We start from the raw sequence: 27439 nt of genomic DNA on the forward strand, positions 1-27439 counted from the left end.
GGAGGCGCATAAAAGCCAACGTCACCCCCCGCGCCGCGGGACGCGCGCGGGCGACGCGGGGCTAAGCCCGGGTGTTCCATGAACCGCTGGTCCCGTGAGTGAGCGCCCCCCCTGTCATTTTGCGCATGCGCACCAATGGTGCGCATGCGCACATTAATTTTCATGACGTTTCACTACCCCGTCCATCAGGGACTGGATCCCCGGTTTGTGCGCACATGCGCATGCGCACATTAAGGTTTGTGCGCACATGCGCATGCGCACATTAATTTTAATGACGTATCACTACCCCGCCCATCAGCGACTGGGGCCAACTCTACGTTGCCGGGGGGGGGGGGCGCTCCTCCGTGAATGCGGCAGCCACGCGCCTCCAATCAGTCCCCCTAGGTAAAGGATGGTCTCCCCTCCGGGCCCTGTACTTGCGCAGCCCGGTTCCCTAGGCAGTGCCGCGGCCTCTCGTGGGTGGCAGATCCGACAGGCTCGCAGGTCGCGCTCCGTGGGAAGACGCCGTCCGATGTGTTAGGACGGATTCAGGGTTCTCCTTTGGTTCGATTCCGAAATGCAGCACAGCAGCAGTGAGGCTTCACGTGCTCGCCTCCTCCACGGACTGTCACTCTGCTGCTCATAGTGCTAACTCCTGTGTTTTTTGCGAGGGGCCGCAGCACCAAGAGCTGTCCCAGATGCAGCTCCCTACTGTGCCCCCATTGCGCCGTTTAGCCTCTCCTTCCTGCTGCCCCGAATCGAATGCCTTAACAGCAGTCTAAGGTACGCCCGCCCGCTTCCACAGTCACAGGCCTGGGACGGAGGCCTACTACTTTAATGCACCCCGGGGTAGCCGTCTGCTTTGGATCACGGCAGTCGCCCCCCTGGCCTGCTCGTTCGATGGTTGGGCCAGAGCTGAGTTCAGCTGCTACCAGGGCTACCTACGGCGCACAGACAGCGTTATCAGCTCTTTGATCTCCGCTTTCCATTCAGGTATTGTCAGAAATAAGCCTCCTGCTTTATAATTTAATTTCTTTCGCAAAGTGTTTAATTGTGTTAGTAAACAATGTATTTTTGTGACATTCGGGTAAACTTTAGCCTAGGGAGTGTTGTGTGACGATTTGAAAACGGCATGCATTACTGGGCTTATGCAATCAATAGTAATGCAGCTGGTGTTGGCATGTTGTCACTTTTCACCAGTGGGTGCATTTACATGAAAACATTTTCATTTGTCCCTTCTCCGCTGCCCAGTTGGGGTCGTGCACAACACTTCCGCTGATCTGTTGAGTTTGTGGGCTGCAGGATGTTTTCTCTAACTGCAGCCTCCCCCCGCCCCATCTGGACCTAATTGGCAGGCCAGACGCATCTGAAGTTCACACTGACCAGTGAAGTCCTCCAGTCATGTGCGTTTGTCACAGGCTGCAGGAGAGGCCGCCCTGATTGCACCCCTAACATGACCAACGGGAGAGAGACACTACAACAGAAAGACTGTCTCTGACTCTCACATGACAGCGCTAGCACCAGCAAGCAGCACTGTAACACCTTTAGAGAGCTGCGCTGCCATAGAGGAGTAGAGAGCTGGACTGTGTCAATCACTGCTCAGGTGCGAGGCCATCCCTGCTGTGTCAATGTGCAGTGGCCCGGAGTCTGCCGCTGTGGTGCACTTCGTCATGAGCTCTTTTAGTTCAATATTAAACCGGTTAAATCTTACTGGTAATTTTGCATTCATTTATCACTACAGACCCTCGTGTGAAGTTAGTTCCCTTCCCGGCGCTGTGCAGAAGTTTTAAGTTCTCCTTATAGTGTTTTGTTGCTCAAATTGGTGTCATTTCTGATATTTACGTTTCCCTCATCTTCATTGCTTGATTTTGCACACAGGAAAGTGTCACTCATAGTCACTGTATGCTGTCATATTTACACTGAAATTATGAAAATCTCACATAGCAATCTGAAACCTTGGCAGCTATGTACAGTTTAATAATTAGTGCTTGTGTAATAGCCACCGCGGAGTGGCACGCACAGTCTGATCATCTCTGATAAATTATTTCAGTCACACACAATCAATTTAGTTTAAAATCTGCAGGCAGGGCTGCTCTGTCTAATCATCCTTCTGAGTAAACCTGGTTTATCTACAGATCTGATTTAAGCACACTAATTCTGCAGGCCCAGCCGCATGGCTGCTCTGTCTCCTCATCCTTATCGTGGGTGACCTGACTAACTGGGTTTATCTTCGCAGACTACGGGTCATTGCGTGACAGTTTTACCAGCCAGGCTGCCCGGGAGGGGATGTGTCGGGTGATTTTCTTGTTGGTCAAATGTCAGTAATTTCTGATATTTAGAAGTTTCCCCAGTCTTCATTGGATGATTTTTGCTCGCAAAAAAGTGTCACTCTTAGTCATTGAAATGTCACTCACAATTACACTAAAATTATGAAAATGTCACACATATTATTATATTATTATTATAGAGGCTTTTGTAACGCGCTCTGTTACTAAATAGTATAGTATCCTGGCGCGGAAAAAAAGAAGGGAACAGATCACAGTAAATGCAAAAGAGGGACAGCCATTAGGCATTGGTGTTAAAGAGGTAGGTTTTTAAGCCTTTCCTGAATGCCATGATGGAAGGGGCTGTTCTCAGTTGCAGAGGCAGGGTATTCCAAGCTCTCGCTGCTCTAACAGAAATGGATTGTCCACCAAGCCTGCTATATTTGAACTTTGGTACCGTCATTTGATGAAGACTACTTGATCTGAGAGGGCGGTTGGGAGCATAGAGAGAGAATCTTTTTCTCAAATAGGTTGGGCCTGTTAAGTGTAGTGCTCGGTATGCTAACACAAGGATCTTGAATAAGATCCTTTGAGCCACTGGGAGCCAGTGGAGGTCTCGGAGTGGTTGGCGGACGCTAGATCTTCTGGGTATGTTAAACAGCAGCCGGACCGCAGCATTTTGGATGACTTGGAGGCGGTGGATCAGATAGGCTGGGAGTCCGCAGTAGAGAGCATTCGCATAATCCAATCTGGATAATATCAGAGCGCGAATGACCGTCTCCTTAGCTGATCGCGGAAGCAAAGGAAGAAATCTGCGTAAGGTTTTGAGAGTGGAGAAGCAGATTCCAGTGAGTTTTTTCAGGTGGTCTTCAAATCTGAGATTATTGCTAAACCAAATTCCTAGGTTTTTTGCAGGTCCACCTGTGGATTTGGGGCTAGGAAAATCGGTGGGCCAGAGAGAATCATAAAAATTATCTGGGAAGGAGCCGTACAGCAGAATTTCAGATTTGCTCTCATTACACTTAAGTTGAGCCAAGGCCAGCCAGCGGAAGACCGATGATAAGCAGAATTGGACTCTCGTCGTGTCCAGGTTGTTTTTGGGCCATGTAAACAAGAGCTGGGTATCATCGGCATAGGCCATAATTTTGGCCCCTAGCTGTTCCGCAAGATAGATAAGGGGGGTCATATAGACATTAAAAAGCAGGGGGCTTAAGGTGGAGCCCTGTGGTACGCCAGTAGAGAGTTTTTTGGGAGAGGAGGAGAAAGGCGGCATCCACACTTGCTGGGACCTGTCATCTAAAAAAGATCTTAACCATCCGAGAGCAGGGCCAGTTATGCCTATGTCTGCTAGTCTGGTAAGTAGGAGGGAGTGAGGGACCGTATCGAAGGCGGCAGAGAGGTCCAATAAAATCAGCGCCGCTCTGCCACCTCCGTCTAAGCACTCACGGATAGCCTCAGAGACCTCGACTAGGGCCGTCTCTGTACTGAAAGCAGCTCTAAAGCCTGATTGCGCAGGGTGGAGAGCTTGAGAGTTTTCAACAAATCTGTCCAGCTGTGAAAATGCAACTTTTTCGCACATCTTTGTCAGAGCTGGCAATAAAGATATGGGCCGGAAGTTAGCGGGGGGTTTTGGATCTAGGCCATTTTTCTTAAGGAGTGGTAGCAATTTTGCTTGTTTCCAGCGGGCTTGCACAGTGGCGCTGGAAAAAGAGAGGTTCACAATATGTGTCACCTCTTGGCCGACTGTATTAGCCAGACCCGCAAGGACTCTGGCAGGGCATGGGTTCGCAGGGGAGCCCGATTTTAAAGTAGCCAGAATTTTCACGACCTCAGTTGTATTCACTGGGGTGAAGAGGGCAAACTGATCCGTAGAAGTGGGCATAGTGGGGATAGGAGTAGTCATGGAGGCTGGAAGATTGTTACATACAGTAAGCAAATCATCTTGGATTTTATCAATTTTTTCCACAAAAAACACAGAGAGTTCTTCACACCATTTTGCCGATGAGGCTAAAAGAGGGTGAGCGGCGCAAGGAGAGACAAAGCTTTTGACAACAGCAAAGATTTCTGCGCTATTGTTATTGGCCTTGGTAATACGCCCATCATAGTATGAGCTTTTTGCCACTTTAATTGCAGCATAATACTTCTTTTGAGCTATTCTTAGTTCTTTCTTGGCCTCAGGGAGGTATGCTTGTCTCCAACGTCTTTCGAGTTTTTTGCAGCCTGATTTAAGATCGCGGAGGGTGTTGGAGAACCAAGGTTTAGAAGGGGAGGAGCGAACTCTGCAGACGCGACCTGTTTTAGTTGAAAGAGCAACACCTTCTTCGATCCATGAGTTAAATAGGCTCACTGCTGGTTCAATTTCTGAAGGAAGTGAGGGGCGGGAGGTATCGAGATGATCACAGAGCAAAGCTATATTAATTTTCTGTGTATGAGCCGCAGAATGGTTGGTCTCAGCAGGGCGAGACAGGGGCCAGGAGAATCTTATTAGTATGTGATCAGACCAGTTTAATCTCTCAGGTTCAGACATATTTATGTTAAAGTTGGTACATACTAAGTCAAGGACATGACCCCCTGAGTGGGTGGGAACCTTGATCCACTGTTTCAGTTGGGCCATCGCAAACGCATCGTTTAGCCGAACTGTGTCAGATAGATCAAGCTGGTCCACATGGATATTAAAGTCCCCCAGAAGGAGATATGTGGGGTATTTCAGGGCGCGTGGGACTATCATGTCCTCTAGTGCCTCTAGAAATTTTCCTGCGTGGCCAGGTGGTCGGTATACCAGAGATCCACCTAAGGTAAAATGAGCCCCTAAAGTGAGAGAAAAATGGAGTACCTCAGCATCAATGGATGGGCCCATAGAGTCTAGAGAAAAGGTCCATTTATCCCGAAAGATGGCTGCTATGCCACCTCCTCTACCTAGGGGGCGGTCTTGTCTAATAATTTTGAAGCCGCGTGGGATGGCAAGTTCGATCACTGGGTTACATGTGTCATTGAGCCATGTTTCAGTGATAAAGAGAAGGTCAAACTCGTTGTCACTTAGTAGCTCGAATATATCATTGGAATGTTTTACCAGTGATCTGGCATTGATCAAGCCGGCCCGGAGACATGACGAGTCAGTAGCACACTGTGTAGGGGCTGGTAGAGTAGGTTGAAAGCGGAATGTGCATGCTTGACAGGTGTGCTGAACAGTATCTGCCAAGTCCCATTGACTCAAACAGGGGCATGATTTAGTATTAAGTGCAATTAAATACTCACGAGAGGAGACACGCGGCCGATCAGAGGATAGGAGGGCAGCTGCAGGGGGGCTGGCGCTGGCCGCATCCGGGACACGGACGGGCACAGACGGGCCCTCCTTTGGCGCTCCTTCGGCGCGCAGACGGCGCGCCCGCTGCGCGTGGCCGCTGCGCGTCCTGAAAGGCATGGCTAATTGTAGACTGAAGCCCCAACCTCCGCTGGACCGCTAACTCCGGTCCGGCAGGGTCCGACCCACACCTAAGATGGCGGCCGACCTAGCCCTCCACAGCAAACGGCACGTAAAGCCGCGGTGGACCAGGGCTTAGGGGGAATACAGTCAGTCACAGGCAAAGTAGCGGTGAGTAAGAGGATAATTCACACAATTGAAGTAAAAGATTTTTTAAAAGTCGGTAATTTTAAGAGCACATCAGTAATTCTAAAAACACATCAGTACATCAGTACAATTGTAGCAATAGTCGTTTCAAGCAGAGGAGAGCCCTCGCAATCTGCTTGTCCTTCTTAAGCGTAGCGCCGAGGTACTGCCACTGCCTCAGCCCTCATAGCAATCTGAAATCTTGGCAGTTATGAGTTAAGTCTGGGGCAGTGGCAGTGCCTGAACGATTTGCTGCAGACTGCAGCAGAACCAACCCCTTTGGAAGAGACCCTGCCACCACTGTGGCATACTGGAGCCTGGGGAAGGTAAGAGCTAAACAGTTGTCACGAGGGGAGGAAAGGATCTTTGTTGAGTGGCAGGGCAGTGGGCACAAGTCCTATAAAAAGAAGTGAGGGGGACTAACCAAGTTAGGCAGTCAGCAAATGACATCATGACATGTGCCATCCATAGCTGCCAAGGTTTCAGATTGCTATGTGTGACATGTTCATAATTTCAGTGTGGTTATAAGTGAAATTTGACATTTTCTTGCGAGCAAAATGCAAGCAATGAAGATGAGGAAACATAAATATCAGAAATTAGACCCATTTGAGCACCGAAAAACTCTTAGAAGATCTGAAACGGCTGCAAACGCCTGCTGCAGCTGACTATAATTAAAATGACAGCTATGGACCTCTAGTAAGCAGGTCACATGGCTCCGCTAAGAATTAACACCAAAAAGAGCAAGGACCTGCGGTTAGGCTGTAGAACTGATGGAGCGAAGCTGTGCAATAAGAGCCACTGACAATACAAGACAACAGTTTAGTAGAGAATACAGATCTTTACTGGACCCCATTAATGTAGAAGGGGTATTGCTGGGTGCACATGACGCATTCAGAGTTGTAGTGGCAGGAGCATCACCAGAGCCTGCCTTGATGTCCTGGCATAAATATCTCTAGTGTCTCACAGCGAGTGACAAGTTCCACACCAAGTGTAAATACACCAGACAACACTTCAAGCAAAGGTTGAATTTTTTTTCTGCCCCATGGCACAGAAGCAGCTTGGTCTTCAGTCGGGTATTCATTCCACCCTGCATTGCTGTTTAAAGCCTGCAACACAGCAGTTGTTGAAAGACCCCTAAATCCAACACCCCACCTTCAGATCCAGATTCACACAGGTAAGTGCAAAAGTAGTCCGTCTCGAGTGACGGTCACAACACACGCTGATTGATGTCTGTGAACATGTGGCATTTGTGGATGTTTGGAGAGAGCTCAAATAATAAACCAGTAGAGAAGAATCACTAAACTCAATGCTGCCCTCTCTGGACCTGGGCCCAGACTATAACAGGGTGTTAGATACCCTAACACTAATCTCATTTGACTCAGGCCTATACCATAAATTCATTAGAGTCAGCTGACTTACGTACTCCGGCCACCACAGTGAGCATATGTGTGATAGCATGATTGGTGGGCAAGCCACAGGAGAGCCTGTGAGACCCACATAGCGGTCACAGTCAGGCAGGATGACCGATATGTTCGAAAGTATTTTAAAAAAATCACACCAGTATAATTAAGCGAGTGGCCCCGGGGTGCTGTGCGCAGCCCTCTACAACTGCAAGTTCAGATAGTTAACACTTACTTGCACTAGTTAATAGATCAATGTAAAACTAGCATTCCAATGAGACATGTGAGAAGCATTTGTGCCCGAAATTTGACAGTGAGGTGAGATTCAAAATTCGAGTCCGAGACTTAAGCTCACACAATCACAGGGCTGCGGATGCCAGGGGCGGCAATCTGAGGGGTAGCCCCGGGCGCCTCAAGCTCTAGCTACGCCCCTGATATTAGCAAAATCTTAGCAATCATTCTCAAATTTGTGAAGAAATTAATTCGATAGTACAGAAACTATTATATATTTACTTCCAGAGGCTGAACGTTCTTATGTGGTTTCAGGGCCCATGAGTACAGCACAGAAAACATACTTTCTCCTTCTCTGTGGTGGGGGACACCATATGCTCAATCTGGGATGTGCAATGATTGTTTGCTAAGGAATGCTTTCATACTCTGCTGCCTGAGGCCATATAAAAAAATGTGGCTATCTAGAGCTGTTCGATGGAACAGGCTATTCAGTAAAATGTTCAAATGCTGCGGTCGTTGCTGATGTTTACCATTACTTCCTCGTTACAATATTATTCAGAAGTAAGGGCGTGTTTTTGATCAATTTTGAATTCTCTTTGACTTTTTTCCCTTTTCTCTTCTTTGAACTGCATTGTAAAGCGTAGGATTTTGTTCATGCTTATACCTGCATGCCACCAACAAAAAGTTATTTCTTTAATTCAACTGGATTCCTTTTGAAAAACTCCGCAGCTCCGATTGCGTTGTAACTCTCACATCACGTACCGTGGGCTCAAGGCAGGGATTGCTGCTGCTGGGGGCCTACGGGGTGCCGATTTGAAAGGATAAATGCTGGATTTAGATCTCCGGACGGTGAGAGCCTCACGTAATGGCGGCCATTCACCAGTGTACCACCTAGCGCCTAAGAACTTAAAACCTGAAATTCTTAACGAGGCATAGCTCTCTCAGTGATTCCTATCATAATGTCGGTCTGATGTTTCCACTGCATCTAGTGCATATTTTAAGCAGGTATTGGCGATGCTCTTGCAGGGCCGGACTGGGAACCAGAACCGGCCCTGGCAAAGTGTGTAAGAAAAATACAAAACTATTGAGTGTTCTTAACTTCTTTATTCCGACCAACACGTTTGCTCCTAACATGGAGCGAAGCGGCAGTCAGCTCGGCGATCAGCTGGTAACTGTCATATGTGACAGTTATCAGCTGGTGACCTCACTGCTGAACGGTGTCCTCGCAGGGACACTGGGAAGCACGTCTAGTAAGGTGTCCTAGTAGGGACACAAGTATTATAAACACAACACATCCCCCTCCTTTGGGGGTGATGGGAACAGTAGAAACAGATAGAGAACATAAGGTTCCACTATCCACAAATGTAGTCCTTAAGTTTAGCTGGCGGTCCTAACAGTCTGCCGGTCCTGCTAATGTCCACCGGTCTCGCCCCGTCATGGGTTGGAACGACAGGTAGTCTGCGCCTTGCGCCTGCAGGTCTGGATGAAGGAACAGAACGGTCCGCTGGCTGGGTGTTTTCATGTGTACCTTAATCGCTCCCGTCCCCAGGGGTGGCAGGAAATTCAATGTCGGATTCGGTGTCAGAAAAATAAAGTCCTCCCTTACTCTATCGCCCTCCTTCCCTTTCTTATCTATCGCCCTCACTCTATCTATCGCCCTCCCTCTATATATCGCCCTGTTCTCTTCTCTTCTCTTCTCTTCTCACGTGCTGATCTGCTGCTCTCTTCCACCCCGCCTCCTTCTCTAACTCCCTGTTCTCTACTCACGTGCTGATCTGCTGCTCTCTTCCACCCCACCTCCTTCTTTAACTCCCTGTTCTTTTACTGTGCTGATCTGCTGTTCTTTCACCCCGCCTCCTTCTCTAACTCCCTGTTCTCTCACACACAACCACACCACACACAACCAAACCACACGCGCAACCAGACCCAACCACACACATGTTTATAAGCATTTTATCTTCTTTATTTCTCAACTCACTAATGCAAATGAAAACCTGTACAGCAGTGTCCTTACTGCAGTTTTCATAATTGTAGCCAAGAAGTATCTACACCTACCAGAATGGCAACAACTGCTGCTTAGCCTACGAATTCCTTGACCACCCAACATTGGTTCTTGGATTATGCCTGCCATTATTATAAAACTGTTAACACATTTTTGCACACCATGTAACTTGCCTTATCTGCATACTCTCTGCTAATTTTATGTTATCAATTTGCAGGATTATGGCGGTATGCAGAGACCTGGAATTGTTGTCGACTACCAGAAAAGTCTGGTATTTGGTGGGCCTGCTGGAAGGTGGATGAAAAGAAAGATGATGCAATCGCTTAATAAACCCATTGGAGGGGCGTTTGTTGGCAAAAAACCTAAATTGAGAAAACCTGGATCAAATGGCAATGCGGTCAAAGAAGGTATGTTTCTAGATAGACAGCTTCTGTTTTTTAGGTTTCGCCTGGCGATCCGCTGCATAGCAGTGTTCGCGCAGGCGAAAACTTTTGTTTAGCAGTATGGGTGCTTTGTCCCGCCTGCTCTTCCATTGGCTAGCTCCATAAATGGAGGCTAGCCATTGAAAGGGACATCTGTCTGTTATTGCCCTCCTATCTATCGCCCTCCTATCTATCTATCGCCTTCCCTCCCTCTATCTCTCGCACTCCCTCCCTCTATCTCTCGCACTCCCTCAATCTATCTCTCGCACTCCCTCAATCTATCTATCGCCCTCCCTCTATCTATCGCCCTCCCTCTATCTATCGCCCACCCTCTATCTATCGCCCTCCCTCTATCTATCGCCCTCCCTCTATCTATCGCCCTCCCTCTATCTATCGCCCTCCCTCTATCTATCGCCCTCCCTCTATCTATCGCCCTCCCTCTCTCTATCTATCGCCCTCCCTCCCTCTATCTATCGCCCTCCCTCTATCTATCGCCCTCCCTCTCTCTATCTATCGCCCTCCCTCTCTCTATCTATCACACTCCCTCTCTCTATCTGTTGCACTCCCTCTATCTATCGCACTCCCTCTATCTATCGCACTCCCTCTATCGCCCTCCTTCACTCTATCTATCGCCCTCCCTCTGTATCTATCTATTGCCCTCCCTCTCTATCTATCTATCGCCCTCCCTCTCTATCTATCTATCGCCCTCCCTCTCTATCTATCACCCTCCCTCTATCTATCTATCTGTCTATCTATTGCCCTCCCTTACTCTATTGCCCTCCCTTACTCTATTGCCCTCCCTTACTCTATTGCCCTCCCTTACTCTATTGCCCTCCCTTACTCTATTGCCCTCCCTTACTCTATTGCCCTCCCTTACTCTATCGCCCCTCCCTTACTCTATCGCCCCTCCCTCACTCTATCGCCCCTCCCTTACTCTATCGCCCCTCCCTTACTCTATCGCCCCTCCCTTACTCTATCGCCCCTCCCTTACTCTATCGCCCCTCCCTTACTCTATCGCCCCTCCCTTACTCTATCGCCCCTCCCTTACTCTATCGCCCCTCCCTTACTCTATCGCCCCTCCCTTACTCTATCGCCCCTCCCTTCCTCTCTATCGCCCTCCCTTCCTCTCTATCGCCCTCCCTTACTCTATCGCCCTCCTTCCCTTTCTTATCTATCGCCCTCATTCTATCGCCTTCCCTCCCTCTATCTATCGCCCTCCCTCTATTTATCGCCCTGTTCTCTTCTCTTCTCACGTGCTGATCTGCTGCTCTCTTCCACCCTACCTCCTTCTCTAACTCCCTGTTCTCTTGTCTTCTCACGTGCTGAACTGCTGCTCTCTTCCACCCCGCCTCCTCCTCTAACTCCCTGTTCTCTTCTCTTATCACGTGCTGATCTGCTGCTCTCTTCCACCCCACCTCCTTCTTTAACTCCCTGTTCTTTTACTGTGCTGATCTGCTGTTCTTTCACTCCGCCTCCTTCTCTAACTCCCTGTTCTCTCACACACAACCACACCACACACAACCAAACCACACGCGCTACCAGACCCAACCACACACATGTTTATAAGCATTTTATCTTCTTTATTTCTCAACTCACTAATGCAAATGAAAACCTGTACAGCAGTGTCCTTTCTGCAGTTTTCATAATTGTAGCCAAGAAGTATCTACACCTACCAGAATGGCAACAACTGCTGCTTAGCCTACGAATTCCTTGACCACCTAACATTGGTTCTTGGATTATGCCTGCCATTATTATAAAACTGTTAACACATTTTTGCACACCATGTAACTTGCCTTATCTGCATACTCTCTGCTAATTTTATGTTATCAATTTGCAGGATTATGGCGGTATGCAGAGACCTGGAATTGTTGTCGACTACCAGAAAAGTCTGGTATTTGGTGGGCCTGCTGGAAGGTGGATGAAAAGAAAGATGATGCAATCGCTTAATAAACCCATTGGAGGGGCGTTTGTCGGCAAAAAACCTAAATTGAGAAAACCTGGGTCAAATGGCAATGCGGTCAAAAAAAGGTATGTTTCTAGACAGACAGCTTCTGTTTTTTAGGTTTCGCCTGGCGATCTGCTGCGCAGCAGCGTTCGCACAGTCGAAACCTTTTGTTTAGCAGTATGGGTGCTTTGTCCCGCCTGCTCTTCCATTGGCTAGCTCCATAAATGGAGGCTAGCCATTGGAAGGGACATCTGTCTGTTATTGCCCTCCTTCTATCTATCGCCCTCCTATCTATCTATCGCCCTCCTATCTATCTATTGCCCTCCCTCTATCTATCGCCCTCCCTCTATCTATCCATCGCCCTCCCTCTATCCATCGCCCTCCCTCTATCTATCTATCGCCTCTATCTATCTATCGCCCTCTATCTATCTATCGCCCTCCCTCCCTCTATCTATCGCCCTACCTCTATCTATCTCTAGAGATTGGCTCGTAAGGGAGAATGCGGTTCCAAGTCTAGCCGGTGCCGTTCAGCCGTCGCTGTGTGGCTGGCACCAGAGGGTAGGTCCGACGACAGGGTATGTGGGGTCCGGTTAAACAGTTTTCGTTTAGCTGGCACCGATGGGTGAGGCGCACAGCCTGGGATGATGACGGGCTGGGTAGACCGGGTGTGTGCGCTGCTACCAGAGGGCGACGTTCGAAGATTATGTCGCTGGCGGGCAGAGATGGGGTCTGATGGCCAGGGTGCAGCTGGCATACGTCTGTGGCTTTCACTCGATTATTGTGCACCCCCTGCCTGCCATGCTCTTCTGCGCTCTTCTCCCTGGCAGGCTACGGCAGCCAGGGCAATGCCTCATTGTCTTTTGGGAGTGGTTGGCAGGTTGGCGCTCTCTTGTAAACGCCAGGCACGCCGCCCAGCGGCTGCTCTCTGAACTGCCTCCTGTTAAGTTCAGACGGAACCAGCCATTCCCTTTTCTGCCTGAACCTGGTGCCCAGAGCAGGCGCCCGTGGCCCGCCCGCATCCATCCCCCCGAGGCCTGGGCCGAGGCTGCGCCGGTGGAGCCGCATTCCAGAGGAGCCAGACCCGGCCGGGCCGGCTCCGAGCTCGGATTCCTTCAGAATGCAACTTCCGGTTGGGCGAAGTTTGTTGTGATGGAGCGCAGCAGCCAGGTGTTGTAATTACTCAGTGAGTGTTTGTCTGTCGGAGGCGTCCTGAGCCGGGATATGGCGGACGGAGAGCTCACCCCCTCGCTGCCACCCCTTCGGCTCACGAACAGGTGGGCGCTGGATTATTTTGTAATACTGGGCGGGTGAGATGCGGAGTCGGTGCTGGATGAGAGCGAGGTTTAGACGAACGAGTGGCTGGGATGAACCTGAATCTCTCACCCTGCACTGGACCTCCACACCCGTCACTCACACTGGATAACGGCACCCGTCACTCACACTGGACCCGAGCACCCCTCATTCACCCCCGCACACGTTATGCACCCCCGCACACGTTATGCACCCCGCGCATGTTATTCACCCCCACACTGGTCCTCGGCACCAGTCATTCACCCCTACACTGGACATTGCCATCACCACAGGACCTCTGCAGGAATCACTCACAACTACACCCTGTCTGCCTCCCGCCACTAAACACTGGATCTGAACACCCCCACTCACCCCTGGATCTGAGCACCTGCTACTCACCCCTGGACCAGAGCACCCGCCACTCACCCCTGGACCAGAACACCCACCACTTACCCCTGGACCAGAGCACCCGCCACTCACCCCCTGGACCAGAGCACCTGCCTCTCACCCCTGGACCAGAGTACCCCTACTCACCCCTAGATCTGAGCACCCGCCACTCACCCCTGGACCAGAGCACCTGCCTCTCACCCCTGGACCAGAGTACCCCTACTCACCCCTAGATCTGAGCACCCGCTACTCACCCCTGGACCAGAGCACCCGCCACTCACCCCTGGATCTGAGCATACGCCACTCATCCGTGGACCAGAGCACCCCCCAGTTGAAAATTAACTTGGGTGAATCTGAAGGAGCTACATTTTAAGGTGTATTTCAGAGTGCACAGTCTGTTACGATGAGACCCAGGGGCTCATTATGTCTGTGGTGCATTGAACCTAGGGGGCAAGTCAGAAGTGCTCACTATATCCTTGTTGGCTATTATTACTAAACCTTAGGCTTGCATTAGAGTCTAATGGGCCTCTTTCACTTGGGCGCGACGTGTTGCTTGTATCTGATTTAGGATATTACATAAAATGTGACAATCGTGGCAGATCTGGTATTAACATTGTTAAATATTTCAGGAGTTACTGGCGATTAAATTGTGGAAACATGATTTCTGGTATTTATGATGCAACTCTTCCCCCCAGCAGCAAAGGGAAACTGGAAACCGTCTCGTAAATTAGGTATATATGCGCGTTTGCTGTCCTACCTCCAGGCTATTTCAAGCAATAATTGTTTAATAAATAGTTGAAATATTGATTTGTGACAGGAGGAACACGCTGTAGAAAATGTGACTCTAGTATGTAAGGCATTATGTATTGCGATAGGAATGGGGAGCTCACAGAAGTCCGCACATACTTCTTATCCTTTGAATACACACACACACCCACTAAGCAATCTGTATCCTGTGCTCTACTCATTCCCAACACGCCAGATTTCTACTCACCTTTCACCCTCAGCTCTTACCCCTTTGCCCTCAGCTCTTACCCCTTTGCCCTCAGCTCTTACCCCTTTGCCCTCAGCTCTTACCCCTTTGCCCACAGCTCTTACACCTGTGCCCTCAGCTCTTACACCTGTGCCCTCAGCTCTTACACCTGTGCCCTCAGCTCTGACCCTGCCCTGTGCCACACATTGAATTGGAGATCTCTGCCTCGTTCACAGTTGCTAGATGGACCATATCAGTAATATTCATTGGCAGTCTGGGATGGGACAAAAACCTGACTGGAGGTGGTAGGGGGTTTTTGGGGAACTTGGACGATCACATTGTCACTGTTAATGTGTACTCTCCAGCCTGGCATGCTGCTCCAGCCGGTGACTGCTCCTCTGAACTCTTCTCTCCTTCCCAGAGCTTAACACCAAGAAGCTTGGCTTTGACGAGTTCTTGCCCATGCTGCAGACAATTGCGAAGAACAAGGACCAGGGTACCTACGATGACTTTGTGGAGGGGCTGAGGGTCTTCGACAAAGAAGCCAATGGCTCTGTGATGGGCGCTGAGCTGCGACATGTACTAGTCACTCTGGGTAAGAGGCCATTTTGGCACAGTACTATTTTCAAGGCAGAGAGTAATTGACTGCTGAACTCCCCAGCCCCCCTGCAGTATTCAGGGCCCCCCTTTCTGATTCCGAGCTTAGATTTCTACCCGCGTCTGGATATTACAGTTAATGTGCCCTGTTTCAGCCTTACAAAGTGTCCTATCAATCTCATTTAACTGTACATTCTTTTGGGGCGAGGGAGGACGGGGACATGGTTGGGTTACAAGTGGTTTTGGGATTGCCCATTCTACAGGCTAGAGCTTTGACTGACTAATAGTTAGTCTTGGTGAGCCATGTCCTGGAAATTGGTGGCGCCCTTGTCTTGTGGGTAGCGGCCTCTTCAGAACATCTGCTCTGTCTGGTTTTACCCTGGTGGCTGGCTAGTCTCACCAGCCAGTGCTGCTTCTGTGGCGGAAGTGTATTTGGTGGGTAAGTGCTGGGTCTGAAGCTGTGCGTGCTGCTGCATTCTTGGCAGTTAATGTGGAAGGTGTTTGATCGAAGCCTGTGTGCATTTTTGTCCTTTCCTTTGTGCAGGTGAGAAGATCTGTCTGTGTGTGTGGCTCTGTCTGTGTGTGTGGCTCTGTCTGTGTGTGTGGCTCTGTCTGTGTGTGTGGCTCTGTCTCTGTGTGTGTGGCGCTCTGTCTGTGTGTGTGTGGCGCTCTGTCTGTCTGTGTGTGTGTGGCGCTCTGTCTGTCTGTGTGTGGCTCTCTGTCTGTGTGTGGCGCATAGCGCTCTGTGTGTAGCGCTCTGTGTGGATAGCTTCTTTTGTCGGCTCTGTGTGTGGGTGGCTCTGTCTGTGTGAGAGTGGCTCTATATGAATGTCAGTGCAACCCATCACGTCATTAACAATTACAGACCTTCACATCGCCAACACCTTGGCATTGGTTTGATAGTTGAAATAATTGGGCAGTGTGGTGGTTATAATATTAATTATGGGTATCTCAAATAAAGGCTTTGTCAATGTGAAGGGCATGTCTTTGAAATTGGATGGCCTCTTCTCCCTATTTCATTTTTTTCCAAATCCTTGGGCTCTCTCATTGACCAATCTGTGTCCTTCAAAGGGCATGTCCTGAAAAGAGCACAGACATCGGAGTCCCAGCTTACATTAAAGCACATTATCTGCTCGCCTGGTCTCTTGGCTGTGCTCTTTTCCCCTTGGGGGTTTCAGGTCACGGCCTGCTTGGTGGGGTTTGATTGCTTGCTTGTGGAGGGAGCGAGATTGCGGGTCATTCCCTAATAAGAGTCCCTGGTGTTTTTTAAACGCTTATCTGGCACACCCTGGTGGCAGAGTAGTTTCTAAAGGGTTTCTGTCCACATTGAATGCCTTCTCTTCTAGGTTCCAACCAAGTTATTGTAGTTGAACTAGCAGTATGTGTATAAATTAACGTTTATTTATCTAAAAAAAAATCCAGGCTTACAAGGAACAAATAAAAAGGGAGAGCATACTCACTGCTACAAGTATCCTAAACAACCCAACAGTCAAGTCCCGGTACGAACAGTATGCAACGGTAAGATTTTTAGGAGCCATATCTGAAGACATTGAACCTATTGACTCAAGTTGAATAATTGCTTGGCCAGTTAAATCGGCAGTCCAACTTTTTCTATGAGAGTTACCACAATGGTGAGTGACCATGCCTTCCAGAATTATTGTTCTGACTACTCAGATGTCTGTCACAATTAAAGTTTTACAACCCACTGAAAATGCCAAAGGTTCCAGGGACGTTAGTTTCATTTTTACCCACACAACCATAGAAAAGTCAGCACTTAAAATTTTAATAGGTTTTTAAAAAAAAGCAATTGCCCATGAGGGGGTCCCTCCATGTGTCCTATAGGTTCAGGATACCTGTATCCTGACTCGTGTTTTCACACTGTCAAACCCCCAATCTTCCAGGGTATTGGTGAGCTGCCAGTAGATTCAGAGCTATCCGTTGGAGATGTCTCCTTTAAATATAAATGTAATCCAGCAAATTCTTTATTGGTATTTCTAGTAAGTATATTTCTGTTGCAGTCTTGTATTCAACCAGAAATATGGCCATTCTGCAGTTCTACTTAAAAGCGAATTTCACACCACACATGGGTAACCCTTCAGCCACAGGCATAAAAGCATCAACAGCTTACCTTCTCTTTCAATAAAACTTCTCAATCTGCCCAATCTACCTTCTCTTTAGGAATGCTGGAAATCTCACTGGATGGAAAGCAATTTCCTCCAGCTGAACGCTGCAAAAACTGAGGTTCTGCTCTTTGGAGATGCCCCCTCCTCTGGTCACCTTCCTGGTGGCCCCCAGAACTAGGCACACCCCCGGCAACCACAGTCAAAAACCTCTGTGTTCACCTTCAACAGTCCCTAAACATGAAGAAACACGTTACTCACACAGCCTGATCCTGCTTCCACACCCATGGCTTACTAAGGAAAGCTTTTACTTATGTCCCCGACACAACAAGGAAAACCCTAACACAGGCCCTGATACCAAGCAAGCTGGACTATTGCAACACCCTATTGATCGCAGCAAATGAGTCCTCCTTAAACCAATTGCAAATGATACCAAACACAGCCGCCTGCACGGTTCTGAATGCTCCCCCCAGATCAGCTTCCTCTCCCCTCCCTCATCAGCTACACTGGCTGCCCATACGACAGCGCGTGAAATTCTAGATCTGCTGTCTCACACACAAAGCTATCTGGGGCAATGGCCCTCCCGATGTAGTAGAGAAACTTCGCCGCTATTACCCGGCTCGGACTCTGCGCGCCAGCTCCCAATCGCTCCTCAAAAGCCCCAACATAAACAAGCACTGGCGTTGCCAATAGGTCTCGCAGTAGGGAAGTTGGAGCTATTGGTTTTGTAAATGACAAAGCCCTTTATGTATTTAAAATGATAACCAAAGTGAAAGGCATTGTTATTTGCAATTGTAATGGCTCCAACTGTCGTACTGCGAGACCTATTGGCAACGTGAGTGGTTTTTCGTGTGTGAGTGGCGTTGTGTGTGTGAGTGGCGTTGTGTGTGTGAGTGGCGTTGCATGTGTGAGTGGCGTTGCGTGTGTGAGTGGCGTTGCATGTGTGAGTGGCGTTGCATGTGTGTGTGAGTGGCGTTGCATGTGTGAGTGGCGTTGCATCCGTGGCGTTGCGTAGTTGCGTGGCGTTGCGTAGTTGCATGGCGTTGCGTAGTTGCGTGGCGTAGTTGAGTGGCGTTGCGTGGTTGAGTGGCGTTGCGTGGTTGAGTGGCGTTGCATGTTGAGTGGCGTTGCGTGGTTGAGTGCCGTTGCATGTTGAGTGGCGTTGCATGTGTGTGTGAGTGGCGTTGCATGTGTGAGTGGCGTTGCATGTGTGAGTGGCGTTGCATGGTTGAGTGGCGTTGCATGGTTGAGTGGCGTTGCGTGGTTGAGTGGCGTTGCGTGGTTGCGTGGCGTTGCATGTGTCAGAGGCTAAATGTAGCACAGGGACACCTCCAGCGGTAAGGCAATCAAAAACAACTTAGAAAACATTTCACAGTATGAAGAGATCAAACTCATGAACGAGCGTGATACACCTCAGCTAAAAATCATGATAAATAACAACACACATTAGAAGTGAAACTGCAAGTACAGAAGGACCAGCTTTGCTTGTTTAAAACTCCCACTTCAGGCAGATGAGTGTAATGTGTAAAGCGTCTTGTGCACATGAGCAGATCGGAGACTGGAAGCAAATACAAACAAGAGGAATGACTGAGGCGCATTGGTGTGAAGCACATCAAAGGGCTTCTCCTCCCCTAATTAGGTGAGGAGAAGCCGTTTCGGGAAACTGAAAGTACGGCCGGCCATGAATAATTAGGGGAGGAGAAGCCCTTTGATGTGCTGGGCTGGCTGGCCCTGAATGCGCGTGCATGTTATCACGTGGTTCACGTGAACAGCATGAAAACCGCGGGGCTGAAAGCCCTTTGGTTTGAAGAGAAAATAGCCGACTTGAATTCTCCCCATTTCCCATTCCTGCGGAATGGTAAAGGGGAGACCTAAAAAGGCTAGACCCGGAGGCAAGTCCTTCTCGCACCCTTCATCTGGAATCAACTACAGCTGGCCCTAAGACAGTGTCTGGACCATCTTAAATTCGGAAGACTCCTGAAAACTGCCCTGACAGAGTGAGGGAGTGAGAGTGGGAAAGGGAGACAGTGAGGGAGTGAGAGGGAAAGAGAGGGAAAGGAGGGAAAAGGAGTGACAGAGTGAGGGAGTGACAGGGGGAAAGGGAGACAGTGAGAGGGAAAGGAAGGGAGGGAAAGTGAGTGAGGGAAAGGGAGACAGAGTGAGGGAGTGAGAGAGGGAAAGGGAGACAGAGTGAGGGAGTGAGAGGGAAAGGGGGGAGGGAGTGAGAGAGGGAAAGGGAGACAGGGGGAAGAAGACAGAGGGAGGGGAACAGAGTATGGGAGAGGTAGGGAGAGTGAGGGAGGGAGACAAAGAGAGAGCAAGAGATGTGTGTATCCCGGGTCTGGTGGCTCAGTGGACGAAGGTGTCCGCTGCAGGGACCAGTGATCAACCTCATGGTCAGTTGTTTTTTTTGTTGCTCTAGCCCTGCCACCTCCCCCACTGACCCCGCCCCCACTGGTGCGGCCCTCGGACACAAACCACAGTGTAAATTTGGCCCCTGAAAGAACGTTTGTGAGTACCCATGACCTATGCTGTGCTTCCAAGCGCTGAGATACCCCCCTGGGGGTGATTCAAGAGCTATACAAATTAAATAAAATCATTAATTAAATCAAACAGGTACACATGCTGCAAACTGATAAGTTAATTACCATCAACAATTAGCTTGCAGCCTGTAATGCTGTGGATGCACTTCCACCCTTCCTGCCTCCAGGGCTCACACTGCATATTGAATGTTCAGATCTGTTTACTCCTAACTCAGCTTTGCAAATAACACTTCTTCCGTACTGAGTTTCACCCAAAAAATTGTAGTTTCGCAGGAAATTAATTTCTTGGAAATGTGATGCCCACCCTCAATATTCCAGTCATCGCCCCCTCTGTACAAGGACTCCTCGGAGCTCATGGGCGTTCATAGACCTGGCATGGATTTTTCCATCCTATGGCCTGTCTGGACATACTCTAAAATTTAGAAGTCCTGCATATGTTCTCCCCGTTGTAAGATGCCTTTTCTAATAATACATTCTTTCTGCTTTTTTGTGATCTGAAAGTTCTTTACTTGCACTGTACACAAGACTTTTGTTGTTACTTTTGTAATAGTTAGTGTGCATTTGTTCTGCAAAATTTTGCTAAAGATGGTTTAAAACTTGTGTTTACTTTTAGGGTGAGAATCCCTTTGAAATCGTTGAACAAACAGGAGAATCGGTAGTTGAGGAAACAACTGATGCGAATGATGAAGACCATGAGCAAATCGAAAAGGAGGACATTGATGGTGAAAACGATGAAAATGAGGAGCAGATAATGTGGAGGCAGAAAGTGCAGATGCGGATGATGCTGCTGACCCAAATGATTACTCTGGGGACTTAACCACCACTGATGAAAACTAGTTGAGAAACTGCCCTGAAAGACCAAACACTTTAGCACACTGCATTGGTGGACTTAAAGAACAATTTTCCGCAAAGTTGAGCAGTTCGTTCACCCTGCATGCATTCCACTTCTGTTTTAATTGCCTATGGGCAAACCGGTTTTATGTTTTTTTTTTTTAGTATATTACGCACAGCAAATGCTTCAGTATTCTTCCAGTGTAAATTGATTTGTTCATGGTTACGTTTTGAGTAATTTTGAGCAGTTGGAGTTCTAAACATTCCAATGTGAATTTTTCCAGTTTTTAGCGCCCAATGTAGTGTTGTATATAATTCAAGCTGTTGTAGCAAAGAAACCCTGATTATGTCCTGCAGTAATAAAGGCTTACAACAAGATTATACACTTATTTTGCACCTCTCCTATGTGGTACTGTCTACCTCAAAGAAGGGGTACACTCAAGGTGGTGTTTTATGCCCGGAGGTAGCGCCCCAGGGGGGAGCACTCGCCTGTTTAATGCTGATCAAAGGCTCTTTGCTGAGGTGTGAGATTGGAGAGGGTGCCGAGGGTATTCTGGGTGACGAGGTGTCACTGTAAGGCCTGGTAGCCTCTACATAATCAGCAGAGGTGAGGATGGCAAGAAACATCCGCTCTGCCTATGGGGGCCTTGTGACACCAGCTGGGTGATTCACCCACTGAGGTGTTCCTTTCTTGCTTTAAAGCGTTCGATTTGTCTTGTGTTTTTTCTGCACTTTTATTTAGCGCGAACTCTATCGGAAGGTATTGCAGCGCTTTAAATGAACACTAGTTACATCACACAAGGTCACTTTTTAAACAAGAAAAACAAGCATTTTCGGAAATTATGTAGAATATTCCATTTGTGGAGTGCTGCAGTCGGGGCCGGAGCTGAATTTTAATCAGGGGGGACTGCAGTGATGGACTGCAGTGTGTCTGCTGTTATACCAATGGCATAAATCACGCCGAGCCAGACTCTGCACCCACAGGCACCAGCTCCCGACTGTCAGGGTGGTCGGGAAGCAGCAGGAAAGGTCAGAGGTGCCAGGGAGAGGGGGCTGGACACACAGGAACGGAGGAACCAAGGAAGCAAGAAAGAGCGGGGAAGACGAGGGAGGAAAGGAGAGGAGGAAGAAAATAATATGATTAGGAAGAAGGAAGAGGGGCGAAGACAGGGATAAACGGAGGAGGGGGTTATGAGGGAGGAGAACCGAAGTGGATTGACAGAATAAAGACTACGGAAGTAAAGCGCGAAAACGAAGGAAGCAGTAGAGGCGGGCATGCAGGGTGGAAGGAGTAAAGGGGAAAGATCAACAGGATAGAAAGAAGAGAATGGAAGGAATAAAGACTGGAAGCTGCACATTGGGGACAGAAGAAATAATGAGCAGAAGTAGAGACGGAGAAAGGCAGACGGACAGAGAAAGAGACTGAAGAGGATGGGGCAATGTTGGAAAGAACGAGGAATGAGGTAAGAAAGAGAAAACCGGAGCGAGAACAAGGAAGGTGGAATGAAGAAGAGGAAATCAAATAAGGAAGGCAGTAATAAAGAAGATATGAGAATACAGGTGATGAAGTTGTAGAAAATATGGAGGAAGAAAGGAGAAAGTACACCAAAGCATGTAAGAAAATAAAAGATGCATCGAAGATGAAGAATGGGAGACAGGGAGATTGACAGAGAAATACATGAAGGAGGAGACTGAGAGAAGGAGATAGAAATGGGAGGAAAGTGAACAAGTCAGTGTAAAGTGGTAGGTGGAATGAAGCACCAAAAAAAAGCGAGAAAAACTAGCTCTGGCATTGCGCGGAGTGGGGCGGGGGAGCGGCTTCCTTTCAAGTCTGATGCTGAGGCATGGTGTGGGATGTGGCTGGCGATGTGCACGCGCCTGGCTCACATGAACTGAATTGAATCCGCAGTTTGGGGAGACTTTTCGGAAGCCTTACTATAATCTCGCCGAACAATGCTTACGCATTGGTTTAGCGAGACCTAACAATTAATGTGTTCGTCTCTAACACAACTGGTGCTCATGTAAAGCGCTCTGATGCCTTCAGGTCTAGTTCGCGCCCCCCCACCCACAAATGTATAAACTTCACACAGGATGACTTCCTTCAGGATGTCCTGCACTGCTGCAAGCTCCTCAGTCCAGGGCGGCACCTCTGAAACTCAATTCTTGCAAGAAGAATTGACATCCACCTCAAATTGTGAAAGCCTTCAAACCTGGCTGTTTATAGTTCCTTGAAGCTGTGAGACAGCATGCTGCTGAAGCACAGGGGATACGGGTTTGCAGTCACAGAGGTGTAGTTTGGTCAGTAAGATTGGGGGTGTGAGCTTCAGATTTCCCAACAATTGCGCTGGCATTTAATGTTATAATACATTATACAACAAGCAGGGTGCATGAGAGGGGCTAAAGTGGCAGTGGAAAGGGAGACAAATGAGGATGGGTAGCGGTACTAAGTGAGAGAAAACACAATATTTTGTAAAATAACCAACATTTATGAAGACTTTTAAAACAGAGAGGAGACAGTGTATTTTTTGTCTGCATGTATGCAAACATTCCTGGTGAAATCCGACCGACACCTCACCATACCCGACTTAAAGCATCTGTACCCAACTATTTACCAGAAAAAGCATTTATTAGGGGGCTGTAGCACCACAAACACCCCTCCAAAGATACGGGGCCCAGATCTCAGGATGGGACCTAAAGAGGTCACCAGGCAATCTATCCAGCCCCAGTGCTTTACCCAGTGCCAGTCTCTCTATTGCGCTGACCACCTCCCCAAGGCTAAATTCCAATCCGTCGCCAGATTGGGATAGGACGGCAGCAGCCACATCATTGGAACCTTCGAAGATATCTTCGTAGAGCTTACCAAAGTGGTCTTCCCACACAGAGGCTGCAATGTTGGGCTCCACTGCAGTTTTTGGTTCGCCGGTACCAATGTTTACCAAAGACCAGAATCTCCTAGAATCCCTCGTCTCTAGGGCGAGAGAGAGATCCTGCCATCTGTCCCAGTCCCACTCTGACCTTGCCTGCGCCATTATGTCCTTATATTCCCGCCTAAGCTCAGCGACCTTGCCCCTGTCTGTTCCAGCTTTTATTGCTGTTATTAACTCAGACTTGGACTTTTTACAGTCTGAGTTATACCAGGTAGAGGTTCGAGTCTTTTGCTTGCGCTGCACTACTTCCGGGAAAAGAACCTCACCCAGAACGCCCACTAACTCTTCGTGGATTAAAGCTAATTTATTATTAAAGTTTTGAAGTCTGGGTTGGTTAATTAAATTATCCAAGTCCTCTAACTTGGGGAGTGCTAGCTCATACAATTTCCTAATGCTTTCTTGCAAATTTACCAGTTTCTCCCATTTTACCCTACGCCTGTTGGAGGTGAGAACCAGGTTACTTAGGTCCTCCCTGGTCTCAGCGGGCTGCGGTCCCACTGCAGCTACAGGATACACCATGTCTAATAAAAGTGAATTGTGGTCACTGTCCGTTCGTGCAACTACTTTAAAATCTTTAACCTTGGACCACAGGCTAATATCTACGAAAATGTAGTCCAGCCGCGATTCCTGATCCTTCCTGTTAAAAGTACATATTGAAGGGGTGTCTGAGATTGTTCGCCCATTGCAAGCCCTTAGAGCAAAATTAAGTGTCAAAGACATAATTTGCACTGCAAGAGGAGACCAAGATTTGGGATGTGGAGATTGACACACCGGAACACCCCAAAAGTCATCTTCTGCTGTGAGTGCGCCTTCCCTCAACCCTTCCAGTGGTTCGAAGTGACTATTGAAGTCTCCACCCATCAGTATCTTACAGTCTTTGGGTAGTTGGCCCAGAAAGGACGAGAGATCATCAAGTGTAGGTGACTTCATGGTGGGACCAACTGGACGAAAGTACACATTTATGATTGCTAACTTAGGGGCATTGGGCCATTCGAGCAAGACACACTGTATGTCCTGGGAGGACGTAACTACATTCTCCACAGTGCATCCAATGTGGCTGGCTACCCACACCGCCAAGCCGCCCGAGGGTCTCCCCTTGCCACTCCAACTGGCCTTGATTTCAAAGGTAGCATATCCCATTCTGTACAGGGGTTCCCTAGCCCAAGTCTCTTGAAAGAGACAAACATCACTATGGACATCCCAGTCATCGGTATGTATTTTGTTGGCAATGCCCGCAACGTTCCAGGACAGAACCTTCAAAATTACGAGTAGAGTTTTAGATTTGGAGGCCAATTACCTAATTTTAGCGTGATGAGTGACCACTTGCGCAACAGAGGAGCCTTGTGATTGTGTTAGTTCCTGATTATGTGAGGCAGAAGATATTGAAATCAGATCAGGCTGATCTGTGGGTATCAGAGCGTGGGCATGAGTACTACCAGGTAAAATGTTATCTTGTGCCCACGCACTGTAGAGGGTTGGATTATCTACACGGGGCATTTCATGTTCCCGAATGGTTCTGACAGCACTACTTCCCACAGTCCCTTGCCCTTCAGTCCCTTGCCCTTCGACATTCACCTGAGCTGAAGACTGAAGAATCTCCCTTGTGGCCAAGGAGTGACCACCCTGGGCAACCAGGCACCATCCAGCGTTTAGTTGCTTCGACAGTGAAATGGATCCCAAACAAAAAAAATAAGCTCCTGAGTGGCGCCGTGTCTGGCTGCCATAATTGAAGACACATGGGCTTTGGTGCGCATAACAAACACCAATAGGCCGTAGGCGGAGTTAAGCGACCGCATATGGCCTATTGCGTGTTTTGTTATATAACAGCACGCATGCAAAGCCCAATCACAATGGACCTTGAAATGCACATGCACGACCTATGTGGAATTTCAAGGTCCATTTTTGAAACCCTAGTAAAAGTGCTTTTCGCTCGCTTCGCTTGCAAGCCCTAAAAAGGTGAAAAAGATATCGTACCTGATGAGAAGACACTGGGGTAACACTCTTTTGTCCAAAACTGAAAAGATAGTGCAGAAATTATATGTTAGAATGATTAAGGAGCTGCAAAGAGGGTATACAAACACCATCACCCTAGTCAACACACACTGTCAACCAAGATTAGGCCTGTATAAGTTCCCTTTTGACTTAGGGAGTACACAAAACAACGGGGAGCAGAAATACTACCTGCTACCCATCAACGCCTCAGAAAAGGGGGTGGTGATGAACAGAGTGTCTGAATTAAGCAGACCACTCTTACCCAGTCCAAAGATCAGGGCTAGATCCATCACCGTTATTTATCTCACTGCCCCATCCCAGCTCAGAACCTGGCTATATGCAAATCAGTCTGTCCCTGGCCCAGTGCATCATGGGAACAGGGCAGACTAAACTACCAAGCCAATTCTTCACCAGAAAGGAGACAAGCTACCGGGGACCGGTTTCTGGCATTTCAGCCGTCTTCGGCCCGGCTTGCTTGAATCCTGATGGAGCAGTGAGAAAGGGACTCATGTCTGAGTATACCTTGCTCATTGCACCATCAGGATTCAAGCAAACCGGGCCGAAGACGGCTGTAATGCCAGAAACCGGTCCCCGGGAGCTTGTTTCCTTCCCAGTTTAAGAATTGGCTTTTGTAGTTTGGTTTGCCCTGTTCCCATCATGCACTGGGACAGGAACAGACTAATTTGCATACAGCCAGGTTCTGAAACTGGGATGGTGCAGTGAGCTAAAAAACGGTGTTGGATCTAGCCCTGATCTCTTGACTGGGTGAGAGCTTTCTGCTTAATTCAGAGACTCTGTCCCTCACCACCCCTTGTTGTAAATACCCATCAACGCCAGCAAAACCCTAGTCAACGCACACTGGCAAACTAGAACAGGCCTGTATAAGCTCCCTTTTGAGTTAGGGGGTACAGGAAACAACAGTGAGCAGAAATACTACGCCAGCCAAACCCTAGACAACACACACTGGCAAAGTAGATTAGGCCTGTATAAGCTCCCTTTTGAGTTAGGGGGTACACAAAACCACGGGGAGCAGAAATACTACCTGCTCCCCATCCACACCAGCCAAACCGTACACAACGCACACTGGCAAAGTAGATTAGGCCTATCATCACTGGATAGTATGTATGAAAAGGCCATTATCAATAAGGGAAAGTAGAGAAAAACCCTTCCCCTGAGGAATATTCTGATTTGGGAGGGAGTGAACGGAATACCTAACGAGAAATATTGGCTCAAGCCTATCCATTCACCCTCTGTTGGAAAATAATAGTCTAAAACCCGGTCCATTGGAAAAACCGAGCGAAAAATCAATATGCACACATTTGGTATAAGAGCGCCCGCCATGTGGGGAAAATTAACCCCACAGCAGAGTCCCGTGTCATATATCCACCAGCTAACCTGGCACTCCCACGTTGAATGAATCGCAAGGGACTGAAGAACCTGGAGTTATAGGGGAGCGCCAGCACGCAGTTAAGCGCCTGACAATTTTCAGTTGTTATCGGAAACCCTGAACCCAAAAAAGGTGATTGCTTACTTGACGGCGGACATGCCAGAAACCTTGGTAATCAGGACACAACCCTTGGCCATGGGTGTTGAAGTCGGCATGGAGGTCTTCATACATCAGAAATGCTAGGATCTGTTTCTGCTGACAGTGAAGGTGTAATAATAATTCACATTGGCAAAGCGCAAACGATCACCCGTAAGGGTCTCGAGCTGTAAATGTAAATGTAAATGTGTTTCGATTTATATAGCGCACTTTAACCCAGGGGCCTCAAGGCGCTTGCTTAGGGAACCCGTCCTGGTATTCCCCTGTGAGATACCCCGGCCGGGTATCCACAAGGTGAAAGCCAGGCATCCCGCCACGAGGGGCCGTAGTGGAGATTAAGCAAGCTATTACCCAGAGTCGCAGAGTGTGACCCCGTGAGTCGAGTA

General features: G+C 48.5%; 1 protein-coding gene across 4 annotated transcripts; it reads left to right on the forward strand.

Moving 5' to 3' along the window:
* Window positions 1-297: 297 nt before the first annotated feature.
* LOC147729839 (myosin light chain 3, skeletal muscle isoform-like) lies at window positions 298-20980 on the forward strand. Of its 4 annotated transcripts, none has more exons than XM_086954743.1 (5): window positions 298-384; window positions 9701-9890; window positions 14922-15095; window positions 16520-16615; window positions 20374-20980. In XM_086954743.1, exons 2-5 carry the CDS (start codon window positions 9713-9715, stop codon window positions 20376-20378), a joined length of 453 nt encoding a protein of 150 aa, XP_086810869.1. In that variant the 5' UTR covers window positions 298-384; window positions 9701-9712; the 3' UTR covers window positions 20379-20980. The 4 variants fall into 4 exon arrangements, with proteins under 4 accessions (XP_086810869.1, XP_086810868.1, XP_086810870.1 ...); XM_086954742.1 differs by lacking the exon at window positions 298-384 and adding an exon at window positions 668-972; XM_086954745.1 differs by lacking the exon at window positions 298-384 and adding an exon at window positions 11743-11933 and having other exon boundaries at window positions 9804-9890.
* The last annotated feature ends 6459 nt before the right edge of the window (window positions 20981-27439 follow it).

Source organism: Lissotriton vulgaris, chromosome 2_1 (assembly GCF_964263255.1).
Source record: "Lissotriton vulgaris chromosome 2_1, aLisVul1.2, whole genome shotgun sequence".
NCBI classification, from domain to species: domain Eukaryota; kingdom Metazoa; phylum Chordata; class Amphibia; order Caudata; family Salamandridae; genus Lissotriton; species Lissotriton vulgaris.

What these genes read in the sequence shown, in the direction of transcription:
- LOC147729839 (XM_086954743.1), top strand. Translation starts at nt 9,713, where the DNA reads ATGCAGAGACCTGGAATTGTTGTCGACTACCAGAAAAGTCTGGTATTT. An exon ending in TGGCAATGCGGTCAAAGAAG is followed by an intron (nt 9,891 to 14,921) that starts GTATGTTTCTAG and finishes TCTCCTTCCCAG; the next exon opens with AGCTTAACACCAAGAAGCTT. An exon ending in ACATGTACTAGTCACTCTGG is followed by an intron (nt 15,096 to 16,519) that starts GTAAGAGGCCAT and finishes AAAAAAATCCAG; the next exon opens with GCTTACAAGGAACAAATAAA.